The sequence below is a fragment of the Schistocerca gregaria genome, chromosome 4 (genome assembly GCF_023897955.1).
Source record: "Schistocerca gregaria isolate iqSchGreg1 chromosome 4, iqSchGreg1.2, whole genome shotgun sequence".
NCBI lineage: Eukaryota > Metazoa > Arthropoda > Insecta > Orthoptera > Acrididae > Schistocerca > Schistocerca gregaria.
In genome coordinates, this window is record NC_064923.1 from 403,851,659 (window position 1) to 403,874,357 (window position 22,699).

The 22,699-nt window shown below is 38.5% G+C and overlaps 1 protein-coding gene across 2 annotated transcripts in view; it reads left to right on the plus strand.

The window, feature by feature from the left end:
• LOC126266878 (major facilitator superfamily domain-containing protein 6) overlaps nt 1-22,699 on the plus strand; it is a 155,099-nt gene that overhangs the window by 17,938 nt on the left and 114,462 nt on the right. For both annotated transcript variants that reach the window (XM_049971534.1, XM_049971535.1), the window contains exon 3: nt 10,093-10,516. In XM_049971534.1, coding sequence (XP_049827491.1) covers nt 10,093-10,516 — 424 coding nt within the window. The remainder of the gene's footprint in view (nt 1-10,092; nt 10,517-22,699) is intronic.

A 22,699-nucleotide genomic window follows, 5' to 3' on the forward strand; every position in this document is an offset into this window, starting at 1 on the left:
GGGTGTAGATGGCATAGCGAACACCGGGCACTATCTAGGCATGAATATGCAACCCAGTTAGCAAAGTGACTAGTCTCACAAAACACTAGATGAAGATGCTGAGTTACAGTGTCTGGCAGTACACCCAATTCTTCGAGATGTCCGTGAATCACTGGGAAAGTCTTGTAAATTATTCACATTTATCTACTCTCAAGGAAATTTATTGTGCTTTCCCTTTTTAATAAAAAGAATTAAAAAGCCTGTGCTTTCACTTTGATCCTGCCTGAAGCAATCATCTAATGAATTTACTGTATTTCTCTTGGCCTCAGTAGCACCTTTAGGTGCGCTGGCAGTTTTGTACTAGTCATACTTTTTTTGGCTTGGCATTAGTACTGAAATCTCTTCAATCTCAAAAGCACTTGTATATTCTTCTGTCAGCAAAATTACAATCTTCCAGACCACTCCACTACTTATGCAACTCATGTCAACAACAACCAAAGCGATCAGCACTGCTAGCCCCAACAGCAAGAGGAACCAACGGCCATTTGATAGTTTGCTAAAAGACTGACAACCAGTGGAATTCAAGCTAACACAAGGGAATTCAATGCAAGCACAATCTGTGGCATTTTCACTTGTGTTCACTTCAGTGTAAAAGAGCTTTAGACTAAATGGGACAATGAGGTCATGAGGGATAGGAAAGATCCAATGTGATCAGTACTCTTTTTAGAAAATTGCAAAGAAAGGAAAAGGAGCTTTGTCACAGATTTAAGCAAAAATGAGGTCTTGGTGACACAAAAGCTGAATGGGGGAAAATGAGCTTTAGAAGAGCAATGTGAGAAGCTGTCAGTGCCAACTAATCTGTCCAGAAGACTTGAGAGATATTGGTCTCACATAAAGACAGTAAGTGGATCAAGATCTTATGTTCAGTCATTCACAAGGGGACCACATGGCAACTGGATTTTGTACCTTTGTTTTTGCATGTATGGTATGTGGAGTTCATAAATCAAATATCAGTTAGCAAAAGCAGTTTGATTCAGGTCTCATAAATTAAAAAAAAAAAGAAACAGCTCTGGAGTTTGAAGCTTACAAACAATCATTAATATGCAAAAGCAAGGTTGATTTTTCTTGACAGGCCATGCAGATGTGTGGTAGAATGCTTGCCTATCACATGTTGCCATGGATTCAATTCTCATTCCTGGCAAAATTTTCAACCAAGGTTCCACGAACATTTCCCTAAAATGTAAAATATGTAAGGATGAAAAAGAATTAACTAATTTGTAATTTTTTTTTATTCAAACAATCTTATATAAAGACTCAGTATTTAAGAATTTATATTTGCAATGAAAACTGGATTTTTTTTGCTGTGTGATATATAATTAGAAATTTGATATCTGTTAATTAGCACATATTTGGAGAATTTTATATTTAAATGACGTAGGTATTCAAACTAATAGGGAAAGAGGGGGGGGGGGGGGTAGTAATGAGTGAAATGAGACTCAAAGCAGTGGTTATTGGTCTGGAACACTACTGATTTGTTTCCATCTTTACGTATTTTAAACATCATGGAATTGCCAATAGAACATGCACCTCTATTTAAAAATTTGCGTTGGCCAGTAATCTAATCTAAAACCCCCAACATGGCAAGTGAGCCTTCTGCCACACAGCCAAGTGGCCTGACAAGAAAACTTGGTCTTGCTTTAGCTTATTAATCATGGTTGGAAAACTTCAAAGTCAATTTTTTGAGAGTAGCATTGAATTGTTTTGGGAGATTAATATTTGAGTTCTGAACTTCACATAACACAAATATAAAAAATTACAAAAATCCGATTGTCATGTGGTCCACTTGTCAGAGACAATGCTGACACCAGAATGGAGGGTGGCTGGTAGGAAGTTAAAATATCGGATACAGTTTTCCAAAATTCTTTTACTGCATGTTCACAAGTTCATAAAACTTTAGTTTCACTAGGTCACTGTATGGATCCTAAAATGCCAGATATTGAGACAAATGAAAGCAGGATAAAAAATCAACTGTTATCACTCAACAGTAGAAAGGTACCTTGATCTAATCTGGTAACTGTAAGATTCTACACAAATGGTGCAGAAGAACCCTCCTCTCCTCCTAGCAAAAAATTTATCATAGGAAATAGAGCAATGAGGTGTATCAAGTTATTGGGCAAAAAAAGTGCAAGACATGAGCAGAACAACCTAAAGTGAAATGACTACATGAAACTAGCTGTAGGAAAAACAGATGCGAGACTGAGATTCACTGGAAGAACCTTAAAGAAATGTAACTCGTACATGAAAGAAGTGACTTTGAAAACACTTACTCAGCCATTTTTTAGTATTGGCTGACAGTTTAAGATCACCAGATTGGATTAGTAGAAGAGAGAGAGGAATCCATTGAAGTCTGGCATATTTTGTCATGGATTTGTTTAGTGAGTGTGAGATAATTACAGCACACAACAAACTACAGTGGCATAATTTTCAAGAGAAGTGTTTTGTATTGTGGAGAGGTTTGCTGTTAACATTCCATGGAAGTGTGGTCCAAGAAGAGTTACTCAACGAATTTCTTCTTCTCTCATACATTTCTCTAAGTGTCCTCAACAAGAAATTAAAACTCTTATGGAGGCTTACAGACAGTCGTACTTTCGTGTGCACCATCAACAGTTGGAACTGTGGTGTGGGAAATTGTATTGATACCAGAACCTTTTTAAGGTGATGGGGTGTAGATATACAAATTTTCTGACAAATTTAAAATATGTGGTATACTTTAACTTTAATGCAGAACCTTGAATTTTGCACACAGTGTTTTTACCTAACTAGTGATCCAGACAAGATTAATTTCCCTGAAGAGTGAAGATTGATTTTGTGAATGAAGACTCAGTGATTGACTGACTGTTAAATGACAATTGAGACTGGATATATGAGGGCCCTTTATTGGATATATGAGGGCCCTGCTGACAAGTGATTAGCATGCAAACTGTCTGTGTTGATCTTAGGCTCTGAGATTCAGAAGCACCGAGACTGCTGTGGGTTTAGCTCAAGACAAGATTCAGTACTAGTTTTGCCAGAGCCTTAAAGCTGTGGCAGGCTATTGTATCATGCATAGAGTGGTTGCAGATGCCAGTGCCATGTACAGATTCATGGCATTGTGTTATTTCAGCCTAAGTGAACATATGTTGAGAGTAGTTGTGGAGAGAAGGAACGCTGACAATGGCTTCAGGCTATGAGGCAAACCGCTCACTTCTACATCTGTACCTTACTACAGCAAATTGGGCTAAACTGACAATTATATGACCTTAGAAAACCATTTGTCTTATGCCTACAGTTAAGAAATTACAGACTTTTAAAATCCAAAGATAGGTTTGTGTGGAATTGGAAGGTTGTTAAATAAGATCAAATGGGATATAATAAGTTTATCAGGATTGTGGCAAAAAATTAAAAGTGAACATAATTAAAGGCAAGACATAAGTTTTATTATATAGAAACAGAGAGGAAATTCAGGAGTGGTGTTTTTGCTAAAAGATGTTGAAGAAAACTAAGTCAAAGTAGCTAGGCTTGGTTTAAAAACTAATTAAACATGTATGATGGGAATGATTCATGTCTACACACCAACATGATCACATTCTGATGAGAATATTAGGGACCTCTATAAAGGACTACAGAAGCTCATAAGTGACAACAAATCCCACTACAAGATTATGATGGAAGATTTTAATTAATGCAGATGTAGGACAAAAACTGAAAAAATTCTCCGTTGGGAAACTACAGATGCTGCTGCTGCTGCTGTTGTCTTCAGTCCAAAGACTAGTTTGATCCAGCTTTCCATGCTACTCTATCCTGTGCAAGCCTCTTCATCTCCGAATAACTACTGCAACCTACATCCCTCTGAATTTACTTACTATATTAATCTCTTAATCTCCCTCTATGATTTTTATCTCCCATGCTTCCCTCCAGTACTAATTTGGTGATCCCTTGATGCCTCAGAATGTGTCCTACCAACTGATCCCTTCTTTTTGTCAGGTTGTACCACAAATTTCTCTTCTCCCCAATTCTATTCAGTACCTCCATATTAGTTATGTGATCTACCCATCTAATCTTCAGCATTCTTCTGTAGCACTGCATTTCATAAGCTTCTATTCTCTTGTTGTCTAAGCTGTTCATCATCCATGTTTCACTTCCATACATGGCTACACTCATACAAATACTTTGAGGAATGACTTCCTGCACTTAAATCTAAACTCGATGTTAGCAAGTTTCTCTTCTTCAGAAAAGCTTTTCTTGCCATTGCCAGTCTACAGTTTATGTCCTCCCTTAATTCGACCATCATCAGTTATGTTGCTTCCCAAATAGCAAAACTAATTTACTACTTTAAGTGCCTTATTTCCTAATCTGATCCCCTCAGCATCACCTGATTTAATTCGTCTACATTCCATTACTTTTGTTTTGCTTTTGTGGATTTCGTCTTGTATCCTCCTTTCAATATACTGTCCATTCTGTTCAACGTCTATTCCAAGTCCTATGCTGTCTCTTGACAGAATTACAATGTCATCAGCAAACTTCAAAGTTTACATTTCTTCTCCCTGGGACTTTAATTCCTACTCCGAGTTTTTCTTTTGTTTCCTTTACTGCTTGCTCAATATACAGATTGAATAACATTGGGGGATAGGCTGCAACCCAGTCTCGCTCCCTTCTCAACAACTGCTTCCCTTTCAAGCTCGTTGGCTCTTATATCTGCCATCTGGTTTCTGTACAAATTACAAATAGCCTTTCGCTCACTTTATTTACCCCTCCTGCCTCTAGAATTTAGAGACTATTCCACTCAACATTATCTCAAAGTCTACAAATGCTATAAACATAGGTTTCTCTTTAGGGTCAATATCGCACCCCCCCCCTCCCCCCGCCCCCATGTTCCTACATTTCTCTGGAATCCAAACTGATCTTCCCCAAAGTCATCTTCTATAAGTTTTTCCATACTTCTGTGAAGGATGTGTGTTAGTATTTTGCAGCTGTGACTTATTAAACCGATAGTTTGGTAATTTTCTCACCTGTCAGCACCTGCTTTCTTGGTAATTTGGACTATTATTTTGTTCTTGAAGTCTGAGGATACTTCGCCTGTCTTATACATCTTGCTCACCCGATGCAAGAGTTTTGTCATGGCTGGCTCTCCCAAGGCTATCAGAAGCTCTGACAAAATGTTGTATACTCCCCGGGCCTTGTTTTGACTTACGTCATTCAGTGCTTCATCAATTCTTCACACAGTATAATCCCTTCTCATCTTCCTACACCCTCTTCCATTTCCATAACACTGCCCGCCAAATATATCTCCCTTGTATGGTCCCTCTATATACTCCTTCCACCTTTCTGCTTTCCCTTCTTTGCTTATGACTGTTTTTCCATCCGAGCTCTTGAGATTCATACAGGTGGTTCTTTTTTTCTCCGAAGGTCTCTTTAATTTTCCTGTAGGCGTTATCTATCTTACTGCTGGTGACGTATGCTTCTACATCCTTACATTTGTCCTCTAGCCATTCCTGCTTTGCCTTTTTGCACATTTTATCACTATCATTTTTTAGACATTTGTATTCCTTTTCATATGCTTCATTTATTGCATTTTTATATTTTCTTCTTTCCTCACTTAAACTCAGTATCTCTTGTGTTACCCAATGATTTCTACTAGCCCTTGTCTACAGATATGATAACAGAAATGCTGTGTCATACGTTAGCAAATGTGCCAAGAACAACAAAATTTGACCGTAACAAATTCTTGCAGAAGAAAACAAAATAAAAAATGGATTTGCCAAGGGCCAAATAGAACTATTAGTGACAATGACTATATTTTTTCTAACTAAGATACTGTACAGGCTGTTAAATGCTAAATCAGTTTTGTCCAGCTGGTGATCATAGAGTCCCTTGTAAGATGCAGAGTAAAAGTGTATACAGAGCTAAAAGAAACAAACTAGGCCCTAAACGTATCAGGCAAGAAGTCAGAACTGTAGAAAGTGAAAATAAAGCGAAATTTTTTAAAAAAGAAGATATACAGGTGTATATGCCGCAGGACAACCAGGAAATCTGGGTAGAATTCCAGGAATTTTTTGTTGTTTTTCTTTTCAATTAAATTTTTGTGATTTTGACTGGTAAGAACTGATACTCTAACAAAGAATTATACTTTAGCCCACTACAACAGAATAATACTGCAGAAATTAAACATGTATGAGAGAATAACAGCAAAATAAAAACATAGTTGCTAAGAAATTGCACCATTCACAACAACAAAACACAATGCACACACAATTGTCTACCAACAGCAAAATGTATCAAAAACTATGCAATACTTCATAACAACAAACTGTTGTCAATGCGTCTTTCTCTTGGGCCTCATTTTGATTAACATGACATCACAACTGTTTACATATCTGTAATGGTCACGGAAAAAATATTATGAATGGTGGTGCTTTGAGAAGTGCTGCTTTCGAAGTAAATTTCCTTTACGCAAGGTGAATTATTTGGTGTGTGAGAATGTGTGATGAATTTCTTAAATCAGTGAGCATTAGACTATTAGTCAATACTTAACATTGAGAACCAGCCACTTGAAGAATATCAGCTCCAGAAGGCCAGTCGTTTATGTCATTATTTAAAATTTTATAGGCTCATTTGTGATACGTAACACATGTTGAAGAAGACCAAGTTTTGACATTAGTTTTTAATATTTATTTTAGTTTTTTTGCCGATTAAAAATTATACAATAATGATAGCTTAAAGTATAACTAGCCTTAAAAAATCTATAAAGTGAGTTCTTGAGCAATTTCACACATAATTGACTTTTTTATGGAAAGTCGAAGTGCTCGATGAAACATGTATTCAGGAAGGTAGCACATGAAATGTTGGGTGCACAGCTGTGAAATTTATAACCACACTTGTGAGAAATATTCAGCTGCTGCAAGTTAAGCTGTGCTCTTAGGACACTGCCTAACCACACCCTTGGAGGAGAGTGGGTCTTGTAGCTGTGCTGCATGTATATTAATTTAAAATCATTAACTTTTCCTGTTTGTGTGTTCATGCTACCTAACAGTGATATTACTGTTGATTAATTACATCATGTGTCCTATGCTCTGAATAACTGCTGTCATTAGCTGGAAAAATCAAGCGAAATGAGCTATGATAGGCTAACAAAAGTGCATCATAACCTCGATTTCAGTGCTTCAGAAGGAATCATGCTGTTTGGTGGACTCTATGTTTATACTTTTATAATATGAAAATATGCAGTTTAAATGTTGCCGTGCATCAAAGATCTTTCCAAAATGCATTTCATTCACGAAAGTGCCAGGTAGTTCTAAGCCGGTGTATAAAACTCATGCCATTCACAGGTGTGATTAGTTTTACAGCTGCAAGGCTGTTACTTAACATGAAGAAAAAGTACTTTCGCCACACTGACATTGTAGTATATAGTGTATAGTGCAATTTTTTTCCTGTCTGCATGTACACCCTGGTTACATTAGACTGAATTAAGTAACAAGTCTAGTCTCATAGAAAATGTGGGCTGTGAGGGGTGAAGAAAGAGGTAAAATTACTTATCAAGTAGCAAAAGATGTTAAAGAAACAAAGAAAGCAAAAGCAATTTCAACAGTGCAACATATCAAAGCAATGAGGTAGGTGCAGTGTTTCTTGATTTCCAAAAAGCATCTGACGCAGTACACACCTATGCTCATTGTCAAAAGTACAGTCATATGGGGCATAACATGAAATGTGTGACTGGATTGAGGATTTCTTGGTAGATAAGAGTGTTTCAGACGAGCAATAATAGGAACACAATACAAAACACTGACTTAAACAAAAGTATTTGTAAGTGCTTTGTAAAGCATTTGATATCTTACATAAAAATTAAATAAGTGAAACAACTGAAAATGATAAAGAATATGAAGAAAACAAAATGCCATCAGTATTTGAGATGGTGCTACCCATTGATGAGTGTTTACTGCAAAATATTGCAGCCCAGCTATTGCTAGCCAGTTTCTTGTTAGTCATTGAAGCCTTTGTAACACGCCATTGAATATTTAGGTTTAGACCTTGCCTAATTTATGTTTGTGATTTAGATTGCTCTCTGGATTGTTGTACATACTTAAGATGACTTTGCAATTCTATGTGCTTGGTATGGTTATTCAATCACTTCATGGCCTCCACTGTCATTTACCTCCAGAACTGCTTGCTTCCTCCACGTTACTACCAGAGCAAGTTACCATAAACTATGTTCTACCTATGTGGAGAAGGATAGAAGACTAACCATCTTGAGTTTATAAAGAAATGTGGAACAAATGGTTTAATGAAGCAAAAAGAAAAAAGACAAAGTAAAAAGGTTAAAAGAAAAAACACAATTTTTATAAATCAAGGAAAAAATTGAAAAAATCTAAAAAACTATGAAACTTAGTCAAAATGACAGACACATTACATTTTGGTAACTAGAGCATTGAGAGACAGTTCCAGACAGATAATTTATGTTTATGTAGAACGTATTTAAGATGTATAAAATGACTTCAGGTTGAGATAGTTCAAATAATGTCATTGTGAAGTGTGATTACACTGAACAACAACACAGCAGCGTACAGTGTTGTGCTGCTACCTGCTGCACCAACATGAAGATATAGATAAATGCCAAGATCCTCTTTAGACCTACTGAGTCATCAATCAAGAACAAACATAATAATATAAGTCATAACAGTAGCAAAGTGAATCAGAAACCTTCAAACTGTTCAACAGTAGTTTTCTGTTTTCTGATGACACTACTACAGATGATATGGATTATTGACTGTGTCTGAGGAAACCATCCAGCCCTTCAAGAAGAATAGCCCTTGAGCTGAAAAGAAGTTGTGATGGAGAAAGGAAAAAGACTGTCAAATTGACTCCTACAGTCCTGTGACACAAGAGGATTGACTGAAATTTCTGGCACATGTCTTTCTATCTTCCTCATGAGAGATTAGTTACCATGTTTTGAATTGGTGAGTGCTTCCACAACCAATGATTGTGTGTTTATTGAAATCAAATTCTCCAGTTGCTAATTATGTTGCAGTTTTGTTAACTGATTGAGATTCAATAAAAAGTCGGTCTCAAGAGTGACGAGTATTTTACTCCAGCTGGCAATGACTAGTCATCCGAATTTAAACATTTTATTGTGTGCCCTTGCTGTCCGTTCATAAACACTCAAGACACTTGAGATTTGCCTGTAATTAAGCTGAAATCGATTGTATGTATAAAAATACAAAATAACTGGCAACTGGTGCATTTGATTTCAATATGTGTATGCCTTTAAGGGAAAAACATTTCACACTTATTATCATTCATTTGTAGCCTTCAAGAAAAGACAAACACATTAGGAGATGTCTAAAAGTAAAGTGGATGTATTTGTTGGGCTTCATATTTTCTCTCCCAATCATGATGAACTTGCCAGTAAATATTGTGCCAGGGCATGTGCCTAGTAATGCCATCACAAGAATTACATCGAAGATGCTGGTTGGAGGGAGGCAGCCACTGAGTTGTATTTCCTTGATTTCCTCCCTATCTGGCTTTGCCTGTCAGATGGAAAGCAATAATCCAAAGTGGATGGTCTGTGGATCACAAAATGTGTTAGTGCTGGTGTATAGTCACACAGTAATTATTTTGTACTAAACATTCACACAGAGTAACTATGCCCACTGCTAACTCGATACATGTTTCTGTCAGTTTCTTTACGATATGTATTGTCTGCCTCTATCATGAGAAATATATTGCTTGTTTATAGAACTTTGTATACCTGATATATTTGTGGATTTTTTTAACCTGTTCTTTATAACATGTTTTGTTCTACCATTACTACCAGCTTATAGGATGGTGAATTTGGGTGTTGAGTACTGGATAATTTTAAGAACAGATTATGATGTGCACTGTACTTTCAAACTTCTTAACCATACTCTTTTTAAATTATTGTTGTTAATAAACCTTCTGTTTCATGTCAGTGTAAAGTCATTACCATTTCTAAAAACAATAATTCTCTTATATGCTCATTTTCAGGCAAACATATACTGCTTTTATATTTTCAAATTTAAAACATTTCCATGTTTGAAACTATTGATGTTTCCTTTACAGATGGCGTGTAGTGTGACAAACCCTGCAATACTTTCAGATATCTGTATGTACTGGAATGTGTCAGACTATTGCAAGAGCCAAAGGCTAAGAAGTGGTGTACTTGCTAATGACACTCTCCATATAACAGCTGTGGCAAGCTTAAATCACACAACTTCTGTGTATTCTTGTTTTTACTTCCCTGTGCATAAAGTAAAAATTATGAACACTGATGTGTTAAATCCCTCGTGCAGTGCTGTGAGACATTTGAAATGTGACACATATTGTAACAATACTGTGATTAATAATATGATAACTGTAAATGAAGAAATTGCAGATGTTGCTGGTCTTTACCAGTTTTGGCTGTTTTTTCTCCTCATGATTTTGAGTTGGGTCGGCATGGCAGTTGTAGTAAGTGTTGGAGATGCCATATGCTTTGGAATGCTGGGTAAGTTTTGATATGTTTGTAATTGAATAGAAAGTTTAAAAGAAAAGCTTTTAGTATTTATAAAATCTGTTGTAGATTTTCAGTCCAGGTCAAGCTTCCGCATAAATGCAGTGAGCCACATTATTTTTCTATTTATGTTATTCATATTACTATTTTACCAATGTGTGGATAACTTCCACTGAATGTTGTAATTGTTCTTAGAAATCAATTGGTTTGGTTTTCTTTTTAATTAAAAGTACTGGTACTGGTTCTTTATCCTATTTGACTATTCTCCTGGAGTATTGCTTGATCTTAATTCTTGCAGAGAAATAGTGAAATAGATAATAGTGTCAGTAGCATTGAGAAACAGTGGAAATTGTTTAAATTGAACAAAACGCCAGGGCCCCATGGAATTCCTATCCAATTCTCTAACCAGTTCGCAGCTGAGAGTTTGTGCTTGTGTTAACTGTAATCTGTTGTGGTTCCCTTGAGCAGGGGAAAGGCCCTAATAGTTGGAAGAAAGCTTAGGCCACACCTGTCTACAAGAAGGGTAGCAGAAGTGATCCACAAAACTACCATCCAGTGTCCCTGACATCCGTTTGTTGTAGAATCTTAGAACATAGTCTGAACTTAAACAGAATCAGGTGTCTTGAATTAACAGAACTACATCCACCACATCAACCATTATGGATTTCAAAAACATAGATCATGTGAAACCCAATTTTCACTTTTCTCACTTGAAATCCTGAAAGCAACGGATCAAAGCAGTGAAGTAGGTGCTGTGTTTCTTGATTTCCAAAAAGCATTTGACGCAGTACACACCTATGCTTAATGTCAACAGTACAGTCATACGGGGCATCACATAAAATGTGTGACTGGACTGAGGATTTCTTGGTAGGGAGGATGCAGCATGTTGTCTTGGATGGAGTGCTATCATCAGACATAGCAGTAATTTCGGGTGTACCCCAAGGAAACATGTTGGGTCCCTTGCTGTTCTTCTTGTATATTAATGACCTTTGGGACAAAATTGTTAGTAGCCTAAGACTTTACCCAGGTGATACAGTTATTTACAACTAAATGTGCTCTGAACGAAGCTGCTCAAATATTTAGTCAGACACCAATAAGATTTCAGAGCAGTGCAATGACTGGCAGCTTGCTTTAAACGTTCATAAAATTAAAATTGTTCACTTCACAAAACAAAACAAATATAGTATCTTATTAATATAACATTAGTGAGTCACAATTAGAATATGTAAATGCATATAAATACTAGGATGTAATACTTAGTAGGGACATGAGATGGAGCAGTCATATAGGCTCAGTCATGACTAAAGCAGGTAGCAGACTTTGGTTTATTGGTAGAGTACTAGGAAAATACAACCAGTCTATAAAGGAAACTGCTTACAAATCATTCTTGCAACTCATCCTAGAATATTGCATGTGTGTGTGTGTGTTTGACCTGTACCAAATAGGATTGGCAGTGGATATTGAACATGTACAGAGAAGGGCAGCATGAATGGGGTTTGTTTACCTGCAGGAGACTGAGATGTTGATTGAGCTGAATTGGCAGACTCTGAAGATAGACAGAAGTTATTCCAGGAAGGTGTTGTAACAGAAGTTCAAGAACAACCTTTAAATAATGACTTTAGGAATATACTACAACCTGCTATGTATTGGTCCCATAGGGATCGTCAGTATAAGATTAGATTAATTTCAGCACGCACAGAGGCAGTTAAACAATCATTTTTCCCACACTCCATATGTTAATGGAACAAGGACATACTCTAATGACTGGTGCGTTTGGACATACCCTTTGCCTTCACAGTGGTTTGCAGAGTATAGATGTAGATATCGTTTTTGCAAACATAAATTTTTTTCTCCTACCCCATAGTCTTACTTATCTATGGCAGTGTAGAATTTTCTTGTTAAATCTGGGTGCCCAGGAACATTAGATTCAATGAGTGCTTCTGTACTAGTATTGAACTAATTAAAATACTTAGGAGAGTGCTGCTGTGCTACTTTCTTTTTTAACAGGTTAGCCTCAGTTACGCTGTTTAATGCTTGCTCTTTTACTACTTACCCACAACATTGTAGTCAGCCTAGGAAAGATTTTAGTTCTTTGTGGGTTCTGGAAATTTCACGATTGCCTTAATTTGAGTTTGATTAGGTTGGATTTGTCAACTATTAACATTTGACACAAAATGTTTATTCTCCTCTTCTGAATCTTATGTTTAAGAAGTTAATAGTTATGATACTGCAATGCATGCATGTCTGAAGGAATGGGAGGAACAGGCACTGCAGTGATTACAGCCATTATGAAATACATGAAATGTGTATGTAGTTGTGAATGTTGACAACCTTCAACTGTATAGTGGAATGATGACGTTGAAAATTTGTGCTGGATCGGCACTTGAACCTGGGTTTCCCACATATCATGAGCAGTTGCCTTAACCACTTTGCCTATCCAAGCACATTTCAAGGCCAGACCCAAATTTCCATATGTCATCACCCAAATGTCTGTAAGACAACCACTTGTGACTAAGGCTTCAAGTCCCTGTCCGGCACAAATTTACAGTGTTGTTGTTCGATTATGCAGCTGAAGGTGGTCCATATTCACAATTGCGAATACGTTTCAAATAATAGCTGTAGTTGCTGCAATACAGTATTTATATGCTGGTACCGGGCAAGCAACTATCAATTAAAACGTCTCCCCTGTATAGGGATACACATAATGAATGGATGAGCACAGGTTGTAGACACAGGGACAATGATATCTGGAAGTTTGTGTCTGGCTCGGATAGCCAAAGCAGTTAAGGCAGCTGCTTGTGACAAACGGTAAATCTGGGTTCGAGTCTGGTCCGGCACAAATTTGCGATATTGTCTTTCCAATTTGCAGATGAAGGTTGTTGATACTCACAACTGTGAATACATTTCATGTAGTTAATAGCTGTGTTCTTCTCTAAGAATTGGCTCATCACAATGGGATAGTTTTCAGTTATTACTTCAGATTCACGATATGTAAAATAACTTTTCCAGAAGCTCTTTTTCCAAAGAATTGATCTATAGCACTTGTAAACTGAGACATAAATACTTTCACCAAACCTTGTAAGCACAACAAATGCATATGTAGTGGAAAAAATACAGAAGGTGACTCCACTGACAAAACATTTTGTGTGGTACTCATGGAAAGATGTGGTGTCAAAAGAAATTAAGGCATTCCTTCATGTTATGAAGAAGGCTTTGAATTTGGAGACAGAATAATGTGACTATTTTACTGAAAATTGCCTGGACCAAGCTCTATTTTTCAAATCAATTTTGGTGGCACAATGGATAACACACTGGACTTGCATTTAGAATTATGGTTAAAATCCCTGTCTGCAGGTTTTCTGTGATTTCCCTGAAGAGCTTCAGGCCAATGCCAAGATGGTTTCTTTGAAATGGCATGGCATCCTTTCTCATCCTTGAACCAATCTGATCTTGTGCTCTATCTCTAATGACCTCAATGTCCTTCCTTCCATTCTTCAAGGATATTTTCTCTCATCTCCAACTTTTCTGCATATTGTGGAGTTTTCATTTAGTTTCTCCTATTGCAGGTCAAGAGAGACTAGAAAGGATGAAGTGAATAATTGCTAATAAATGTAAAATATTTTATGTACCAGGAAGAAATGTGGCTACAGATGAGAGCACAGTTGGTTTTGGAGGTGGGATTTGGACAAGTATTATAACTGAAAGAAGCCTGCAAAGTGAGGCCATTGAATTTTTTTGCCTCTGTGGCTTAGAAAACAGTTACACGTTTTCTCACATTCCAAATTATGGAAAGGCAATGACTGACAGCCATTTGATTTGCCATTTACTGTTTCAGTAGTGATTCATTTGGCACAGGATCTGCAAGCATACACAGCTGATACAGATTTTCACAGAATGGTTCTACACTAAGCCTAAATTTGCTCAAGAACAACATAAAATGAAAATGTATACAACAGGGACTGTTATGAGATCTAGGAAAGGTTTCCACCAGATCTCAAAAAACAGTAGCTCCAGCAATATCATCTGTTGTTTCTCCCAATTTAATATACAAATTGTGTGTGTGTGTGTGTGTGTGTGTGTGTGTGTGTGTGTGTGTGTGCAAGAAGTTAGTGTCTATGTGGAGTACATTCTTTGGTCCTGAAACACAGTTGTGTGTGTGTGTGTGTGTGTGTGTGTGTGTGTGTGCGCGCACAAGAAGCTAGTGTCTATGTGGAGTACATTCTTTGGTCCTGAAACACAGTTGATCACGGGTATAGAAAGAAGCAGAAACCTACAGTTTAAAAGTTTATATGAGGAGGCGACAGAACTGTCCAGTATTGTGTGTGTTACAGATTTACAAGGAGGTCATATGAATAGTGGACAAAATTACTCATCTGGCTTGTTGAAATTGTAGTTGTAAACAGCTACATTCTGCAACAGATAAGAAGAAGAAAGGAGAGAAGATGCAGCGACTTCTTTCCTGTAGGAGAATTATCACATTGCTTATGGGCACGGTTAGGAATAAAATTCCAGGAAGAGAGGAAGGTCATCCTCTTTTGATGCTGAAGAGAGGCTGAATGGGAAAATTGCATTTTATAATGCAAAACAAAAAGAAACCTACAAATGATTGTATGGTCTACAGCAAAAGAAATGAGAAAGGTGGGAGGGGAGAAACCACGCTACTGTTTGGAAAAAGTGAAACACCAAGACCGAGAGATGTAATCACAGTGAAATTTATTCCAATGATTAGGGACATGACACTATACAAATGGTTAGCATTACAGACCTGTACATCCTCTGTACACTAGCATCATCACGTACTACTAGTGACACAAATGTTAATTTTAATTTACCATCTTAGTTAAATGACTGCAATCGTCCATTATATTAGAATATTAATAAAACAACTATATACTTTATGCATCAATAACAAATGTAAATGATTTTAGTATTGACAGTATTGTAAATAATTTTATGAGTTTACAGATTTGTGTGACATAAGATTTTTGGTCAGTGTAGGGACTGTTTTACCATAGCAGTGCAGTACAGGGATGTTGGGCCACTTAGTTTGTGCGCTGACAACCAGTGTAGAGACTTAAATATCCACAGGATGGACACAGGTGGGCTGGCATGGATGCTGCAGTGGAATAGAATATAATGCCATCACAGAGTGTGCATGTGAAGTGCAGCATTGGCAGAGTCACTCACTCGAAGTGTTTACCTGTTGGCAGTGATAAGCCTGGCCAAGCTGATTTCAACTACCTTGGACCAGTCTCTCGCTTCCCACTGTGCTAGCGACAGTCGTGGTCATGTTTATCTTTGTGCTAGTTTCCATGCAGTGTTGGGACACACTGCTCTCCCATAGATTGGCTAACATATTGAGTTTTGTTCCCCCTTCTGGAGTTCAGCTCCAGCCTTTCTTTTGCTCCATCATTGGCTCATATAGTTTACATTTCTGCTGATAGTGACAGTTCATGGTGTTGCCACATCCTGTGCAGATATAAATCTGAGGTCATTGGACATTCTTGTACTTGTGACACTTTTTTCCCATAGTGTTTGATTGTGGCCACCGTTGACATGGCATTTCATGGCATTTTTGCAATACTAGAAAGAGGAGTCTTTCGTCCAATAGCAGCAACAAAATTTGCAGCAGTAACAGATCATGAACTACTCAAACAGAATGCAAAAATAGTCCATACTCACTCTGCACTGATAGTGAGTTGTTGATGGCAGAGAAGCTCTCTCCCTCACTACCCTCAATGTCATTCAATGTCTTCTACAAGGCTACAGAAAGGGGGAGAATTACCTGGACTGGTTCTTGCTGCATTGCCAGGTAAGGCGTATTGTTGATCCAATTTATAAGGCTGCCTTGTTGTCCAGCAGTGTGGGATTATATGAATTTATACAGGATTTGAATCCCTCTGTCGAACCTGAGAAACTTAACTGTGATGAACTTTGTCAGTTGCTCCTGCAGTATTTTGGTCATTGAATCCTTGGGTACACGGTTACATTTTCATCCACACCACAAGTGCTCTGGACAGGTATATGCAGCGTGGATTGCTGACCTGCAAGGACTCTCACCCAAGTGTTGTTTGGAGTGTCCCCAGTATGCTACCTCGCATAGGGACTCGCTAATTACAAACGTGATCATGCAATTAACACCTGACCCAGAGATCCAAACAAGAACATTGGCCTTGTCCACCCCCTTTTGTAGGCGAAGTGATGAAGCTTTTGGAATCACATGAACATTTATAGCAGTGGCAAGGGGTGTACTTTCTGACAACTGGCAGTTGGCAAAAGTTAGATGTGCATGGTAAAAAGTCCCGGGTGCCCTGTAGGGTGCGCCAGGTGCCTTTTCCTTCTGCTGAGCCACCATGTATTGACATCATGGATGATTTGAGCGCAGTGATATGGGGCTGCCTGTCATTGTCTGCAGCAGGCTCAGTGAGAACACATCAGTCGAGTTCATAATCCGTACTTTTTCATGTTCTCTGTGTTGCTCTCATTATGCACCTGCTTTCACTCATTGGGCAAGCCTGTGATTGAGCCCCAATTGTCATGTGGTGCAATAGAGACCATGACTGAAATATCCCACAGAATAAGCGATTTTGGCAGCAGTTGTCAGAGGCCCTGTTGTTTTCTCTGGAATTAGAGGCTGTCTCCATGCCCTGAAAGCATCTCTCTGGCATATACTGCTAATGTCGGTAGTGTATAGATGACTGACTAGATATCAGGTAGATAAAGGAGTGTCAGTCAATGTAATTAACTTTGATACATATAGGCTCTTAGGCTGCCCTGCTTTGCAATAGCCACTATGTCGAGTTGTGTCTCACAGTAAAGTGTATACCTGTGAGAGGGCAATTCTACGTCTCTGCATGTTTTAAGTCTGTGGTAAATGCTCCATTGACACAAAATATTTTTGACTCATTAAACGCCTTTCCTGTTTTTGGCTTCCAGATAGTTAACAACGGACAGAAAATTTTGAGGCACTCGTGTCCCGTAAGCAGTCAGTGATACCTAAATTTTTGGTCATTCAGAACCAGATGGCACCATGTGTCTTTGCAGCGATTTTAAACAGACAATCAATGCACACTGTGTTGCGTATTTGTATCCAATTCCACTAGCAGAGGCATTATTGGGGAAGTTGTGATGGGGCCAGTATTTTTGCATGTTTTGACTTACACGATGTGTGTCTTCAAATGCCATTAGATGAAGCTTCTGGAATTTCTTGGTACTCAACACTCTCTTTGGGCTTTTCCAGTTTGATTGCATGTATTTTAGAGGATTGTCTGCACCAGGAATTTATCAGCAATATTTTGGGCTGTTGATTCAGGGTTTTCCTATTGGGTTAACTACCTCGATGACATGCAGACAATTTGTTCTGTACGAGAGGAGGATTTGCGAAATGTGCAGTCAGTCTTCCAGCACCCTGTCGAGAAAGGTCTTTATGGCGAATTGGAAAAATGCAGTTTTTTTCTCGCCAAAGGCGTATTTCTTGGGACATGGATTTAGCAAAGATTGTCTCATCCCTATGGATGAGTGCGTCTGAGCTATTGTCAACTTGTCATTGCCCAAGAACCTGAAGGAGCTCTAGACCTTCATGGGCAAGATTTCTTATTATGCTAAGTTCTGCCCAGTCCATGCACATTTGCCATCCTCTTAACAGCCCTCGCTGAAAGGGCTTCAAATTCATGTTGTCTGTGAACTGGGCCTCTCAGTCCCTCAAGAAATGTTTGTGCTCAACTCTTTGTTTGACTTTACACCAGGTAAATCATTGTCTGTGGCTGCCAATGCTTCTTAGTATGGTGCTGGTGGAGTTCTTTCTAATGGGAACCCAGATAGCTCCAAGCAGCCTATTGCTTATGCATTGAAGAAACTTTCTGCAGGGCAAAGTAACTACTCACATGTGGAAAATTAGGTGCTGGCTATAATTTTCACCATAAAAGAATTTCACATAATTTTTTGTTGTACAAAGTTCTTACTTGTCAGTGACCACATGCCCATGTTTCATTATTTGGCCCTCAATCTAAGCCACATAGTACTGCCCACCAGTTGCACAGGTGAGTCCTCCTTCTCAGCAACAATAGTTACAGCATTCGATATCAGTTTACTGCCCAGCCTGCTAAGGCAGAGATGCTATCATGGTTGCCAGCCAGTTATGATCCAGAGTTCGGTCGACAGGAGGCTCTACTTATTGCTTTGGATGATACGTTGCAGCATATGTTGCTGGATATTCCTACATTGAGGGAGCAGGAGATCGCAGCCGCCAACCTGCTTTCTTGGAAAATCGTTTCAGTAGTTTAGACAGGATGACTCAAGTGCACTCCTTTAGGAACAGCTTCAGTATGGTGTATGTTTTTTCTGCTGTGGTCTCAGCTCAGCGTTGTTCCATGGGGTCCTCATGCTTGCAAAGGAGAAGCAAAGTTACCGAATGATCATCTCTCTGACATTGTGTCCTCGCATATGTCAGTTGCTGTGTGCATTGCACTGGGATATATCTCACAATGAAGGCTTTGGCACGGTGTTGCATATGCCTACTAGTGATTGTTCACATGCCTGACCTGTAAACAGAATTGTTCCAATTAGTTGCGCCTCCGGCCCAGGGAGCCCCTGCTGCCATCATCTCCAAGCCCACCAGGCAGTGTGGTCAGTCGCAGTGTCGGTCCTGTGGGATGCACTCAATTGTGGCAGCATGTGCTCCCACTGCCATTCCCCTCTGCACTTTCCAGCATTCTATCTTTGACTGCAGACTGGGGCACTAGTGGAGATGGCTCCCACAATTGCCAGTGTGGAGGCCCGTGGAATTTGACCCATTGCCCTCCTCTCATAATTCGCCAAGGGTCGAGTCCTCACACCCACTGTTGCTGGTGGATCAGTGTCACACCAGTGTCAGCAATCTTTCACCCCTTGGGAAGAGCTAACTGCATTGGCGTCACCTTCTATGGTGTTCGTTTCACTACTGGTGAGACTCTCACTCTCACTAGTCTTATGACATAGATCACAGCAGAAGCCAGCCCATTTTTGACCGTGTGTGGCCTTTTCAGGGTGGAGAGATTTAGATCCCCACCAGTGGACATCAAGATGGGTGCAGATGAGCTGATGTGGATATCACAGCAGAATAGTATTGAATGCCATCATGGAGGGTAGACACGAAGTGTGGCATGGCTAGAGCCACAGGGTCTGTTGTTACCTCTCAGGATCGATAATCCTGCCCCATGAGTTCTTACGCTGATTTCAAGTGTATCAGACCAGTCCCTAGCCTTACATTGTTCCTCGACAGGTACCATTCAGTTATTCATAAGTGAGCAACTCTACTAAATTAGTAGCCCAACAGTGTGAAGATAAGGCTAGGTTTAATCTTCTTCCATCATACAATGACTGACTTGTAGTGTGTCTAACATTTCAGTGATAAAATTGAATGTCATTGCAAGCATCAATGCATTTGACACTATTGTCTGTTGGATGCTAGAGTTGTCAATATTCCTTTGAACAGCATACGGTGCAGAAGTCTCTTTGCTACACTTGTGATGACACCAGGAGCAGCTGAACTAAACTCAGTGACGCATAAAGCCCAAAAGGAATATCTCAGACAGGCATACATAACAACAACAGAATGTAATCTAAAGAAACAATCCAGAATGAGATTTTCACTCTGCAGCAGAGTGTACGCTGATATGAAACTTCCTGGCAGATTAAAATTGTGTGCCGGACCGAGACTCGAACTCGGGAACTTTGCCTTTCGCGGGCAAGTGCTCTACCAACTGAGCTACCCAAGCATGACTCACGCCCTGTCCTCACAGCTTTACTTCTGCCAGTACCTCGTCTCCTACCTTCGCAGAAGAGCTTCTGTCAAGTTTGGAAGGTAGGAGACGAGGTACTGGCAGAAGTGAGGACGGAGCATGAGTCATGCTTGGGTAGCTCAGTTAGTAGAGCACTTGCCCGTGAAAGGCAAATGTCCCGAGTTCGAGTCTCGGTCCTGCACACAGTTTTAATCTGCCAGGAAATTTAAAAAAAAGACAATGATTGCTAATAGAGATAACTTTAAATATTCCGCTGTTGTAAACAGGGGTGCACGTCCTGCTCCACCCTTCCCCATGTGCTATGGATGTTTTCACATGCACTGCTTGGGTTTTCCTACAGTGCTGTTAATAACTGTATGTGTACTGAACCACCAACCTCGCACTGCTGCAGACCAGTTACCTCCGTGTCTCAGAGCATAAAAAAATTTCGAGTATTTGTCAAACGACATATGTGCTTCTTTGCATGCTATCACTCATATATAGAAAACAATAACTTGAGAATGAAAAGGGTCATTGTTCTGCTGTCAATTTTAAATAAAGTATCTCTATTTTGTCTACATCTCATATATTGCAATGTATGAACTAAAATCAACGATACACAATGCATTTTTATCTCTACAAACTATAAAATTTTGTGCAATGTTTTCCTTCATTTGATGCAGTGTGGTATCTATAATGGATAATAAAAAGAAATTCAGTCTTTTATTGAACAACAATATCAGATTGTAAGATGTGCAAAAATAATTTTTTTTCAGTGAATAGTTTCCTTAAAATCAGATGATAAGCATTTAATATTGGCCAGCAAGTCCTCGTGGACAGAACTGGGCACACCACACGCATCTGATATAAAAATCAGTAACTCGAGAATGAAGTAAGATATCTTTCTGCTTTCAATTTTAAATAAAACTTTCATATCTTATGTACATTCCATTGACTGCAATGTATGAGCTAAAATCAACTGTATGCAAAGTTTACACAATGCTTTTTACCTTTGAAAACCTTTTAAAGTAGTATGCAATGTTTTACTTGAATTTCATGCAGTGCAGCAACTGTGATGAACAACGAAAAGAAATTCAGTTCTTTATCAAATGAGGATATCTGACTGTAAGATGTGCAAAAATCATTTTTTTTAAACAAATAGTTTTCTTAAAATCAAATGAAAGTATTTCATGGCAGCCAGTCACCTCCACTCACCACAGGTATCAGCATTTGGTGAGCAGTACATCCACAACAAATCCACACTTAGCACAGATCGTAGAGAGCATGCCTATAACAGTAAAAGGTTTAATTCTCAAGAAGATGATAGGTCCCTCTTCCCACTAATGCGAAATTTATTACACTTGTACATTTATTTACTACTACAGTACAGGAGTTTCTTATCAGTCAACTAACTCTAAATCAGAATTATTACTGTCAAAATCTTGTTCCATTTCACACAGTAATGAATATTGATTATAGAAATAGTGCTGTGAGTAATTTGAAATTCCATTATGTAATACTTTTATTGAGAATAGTGAAAGGTAAGCAGCGCTGTGGTCACGTGACTTTAGGTGCCTTTGCACTCTCTGCAAAATGTAATGTCTTAAGTGTATTCTTTGGGAGCTGCATGTTCCTGTGATTTTGTAATGTTTGTGTATATGTACGACAAACCAAAAGGACAAGTTGTGCCATTAAATATGTTTGACAAGGACCAGGAAGCCAGTTGTTAAAAGAATCTTTGCTTACCTGACATATTGCAAAATGTGTGCTTGGAAGCAATCTCTGATTTGCAAGGGGAGGGGGCGGGGAGGACAGATTTCTTCAATTGGTGGTGTTTTACATGGCTCTGTATTATCAAATAATTTACACAAATTGATCGTGAAAAGTATAGAGCGTATACAATCAGAACCTCACTCCAGAAATGTAGCTAGTCCTGTATAATATGACATCTTTTTCATATCATGCTTTATATATCGCAACATTCTTATTAAAATACTAATTTATCGTGAAGTATGCAAATATAGTTTAATATTTTCTTATAATTTTAATGATACATATCTCTTAGCCCATCTTTACGAATCTTTCTACATTTTTTTTGGTTAAGAAACTGGATCCTTCTTCCACAAACAATTCAGTACTGAATATTAAGCGACAAGTTACAGACCGACTCGTGGCGATAATATATTAGACCTTCTGGTGACAAACAGACCCGAACTATTTGAATCAGTTAATGCAGAACAGGTAATCAGCGATCATAAAGCGGTTACTGCGTCGATGATTTCAGCCGTAAATAGAAATATTAAAAAAGGTAGGAAGATTTTTCTGTTTAGCAAAAGTGACAAAAAGCAGATTACAGAGTACCTGACGGCTCAACACAAAAGTTTTGTCTCAAGTGCAGATAGTGTTGAGGATCAGTGGA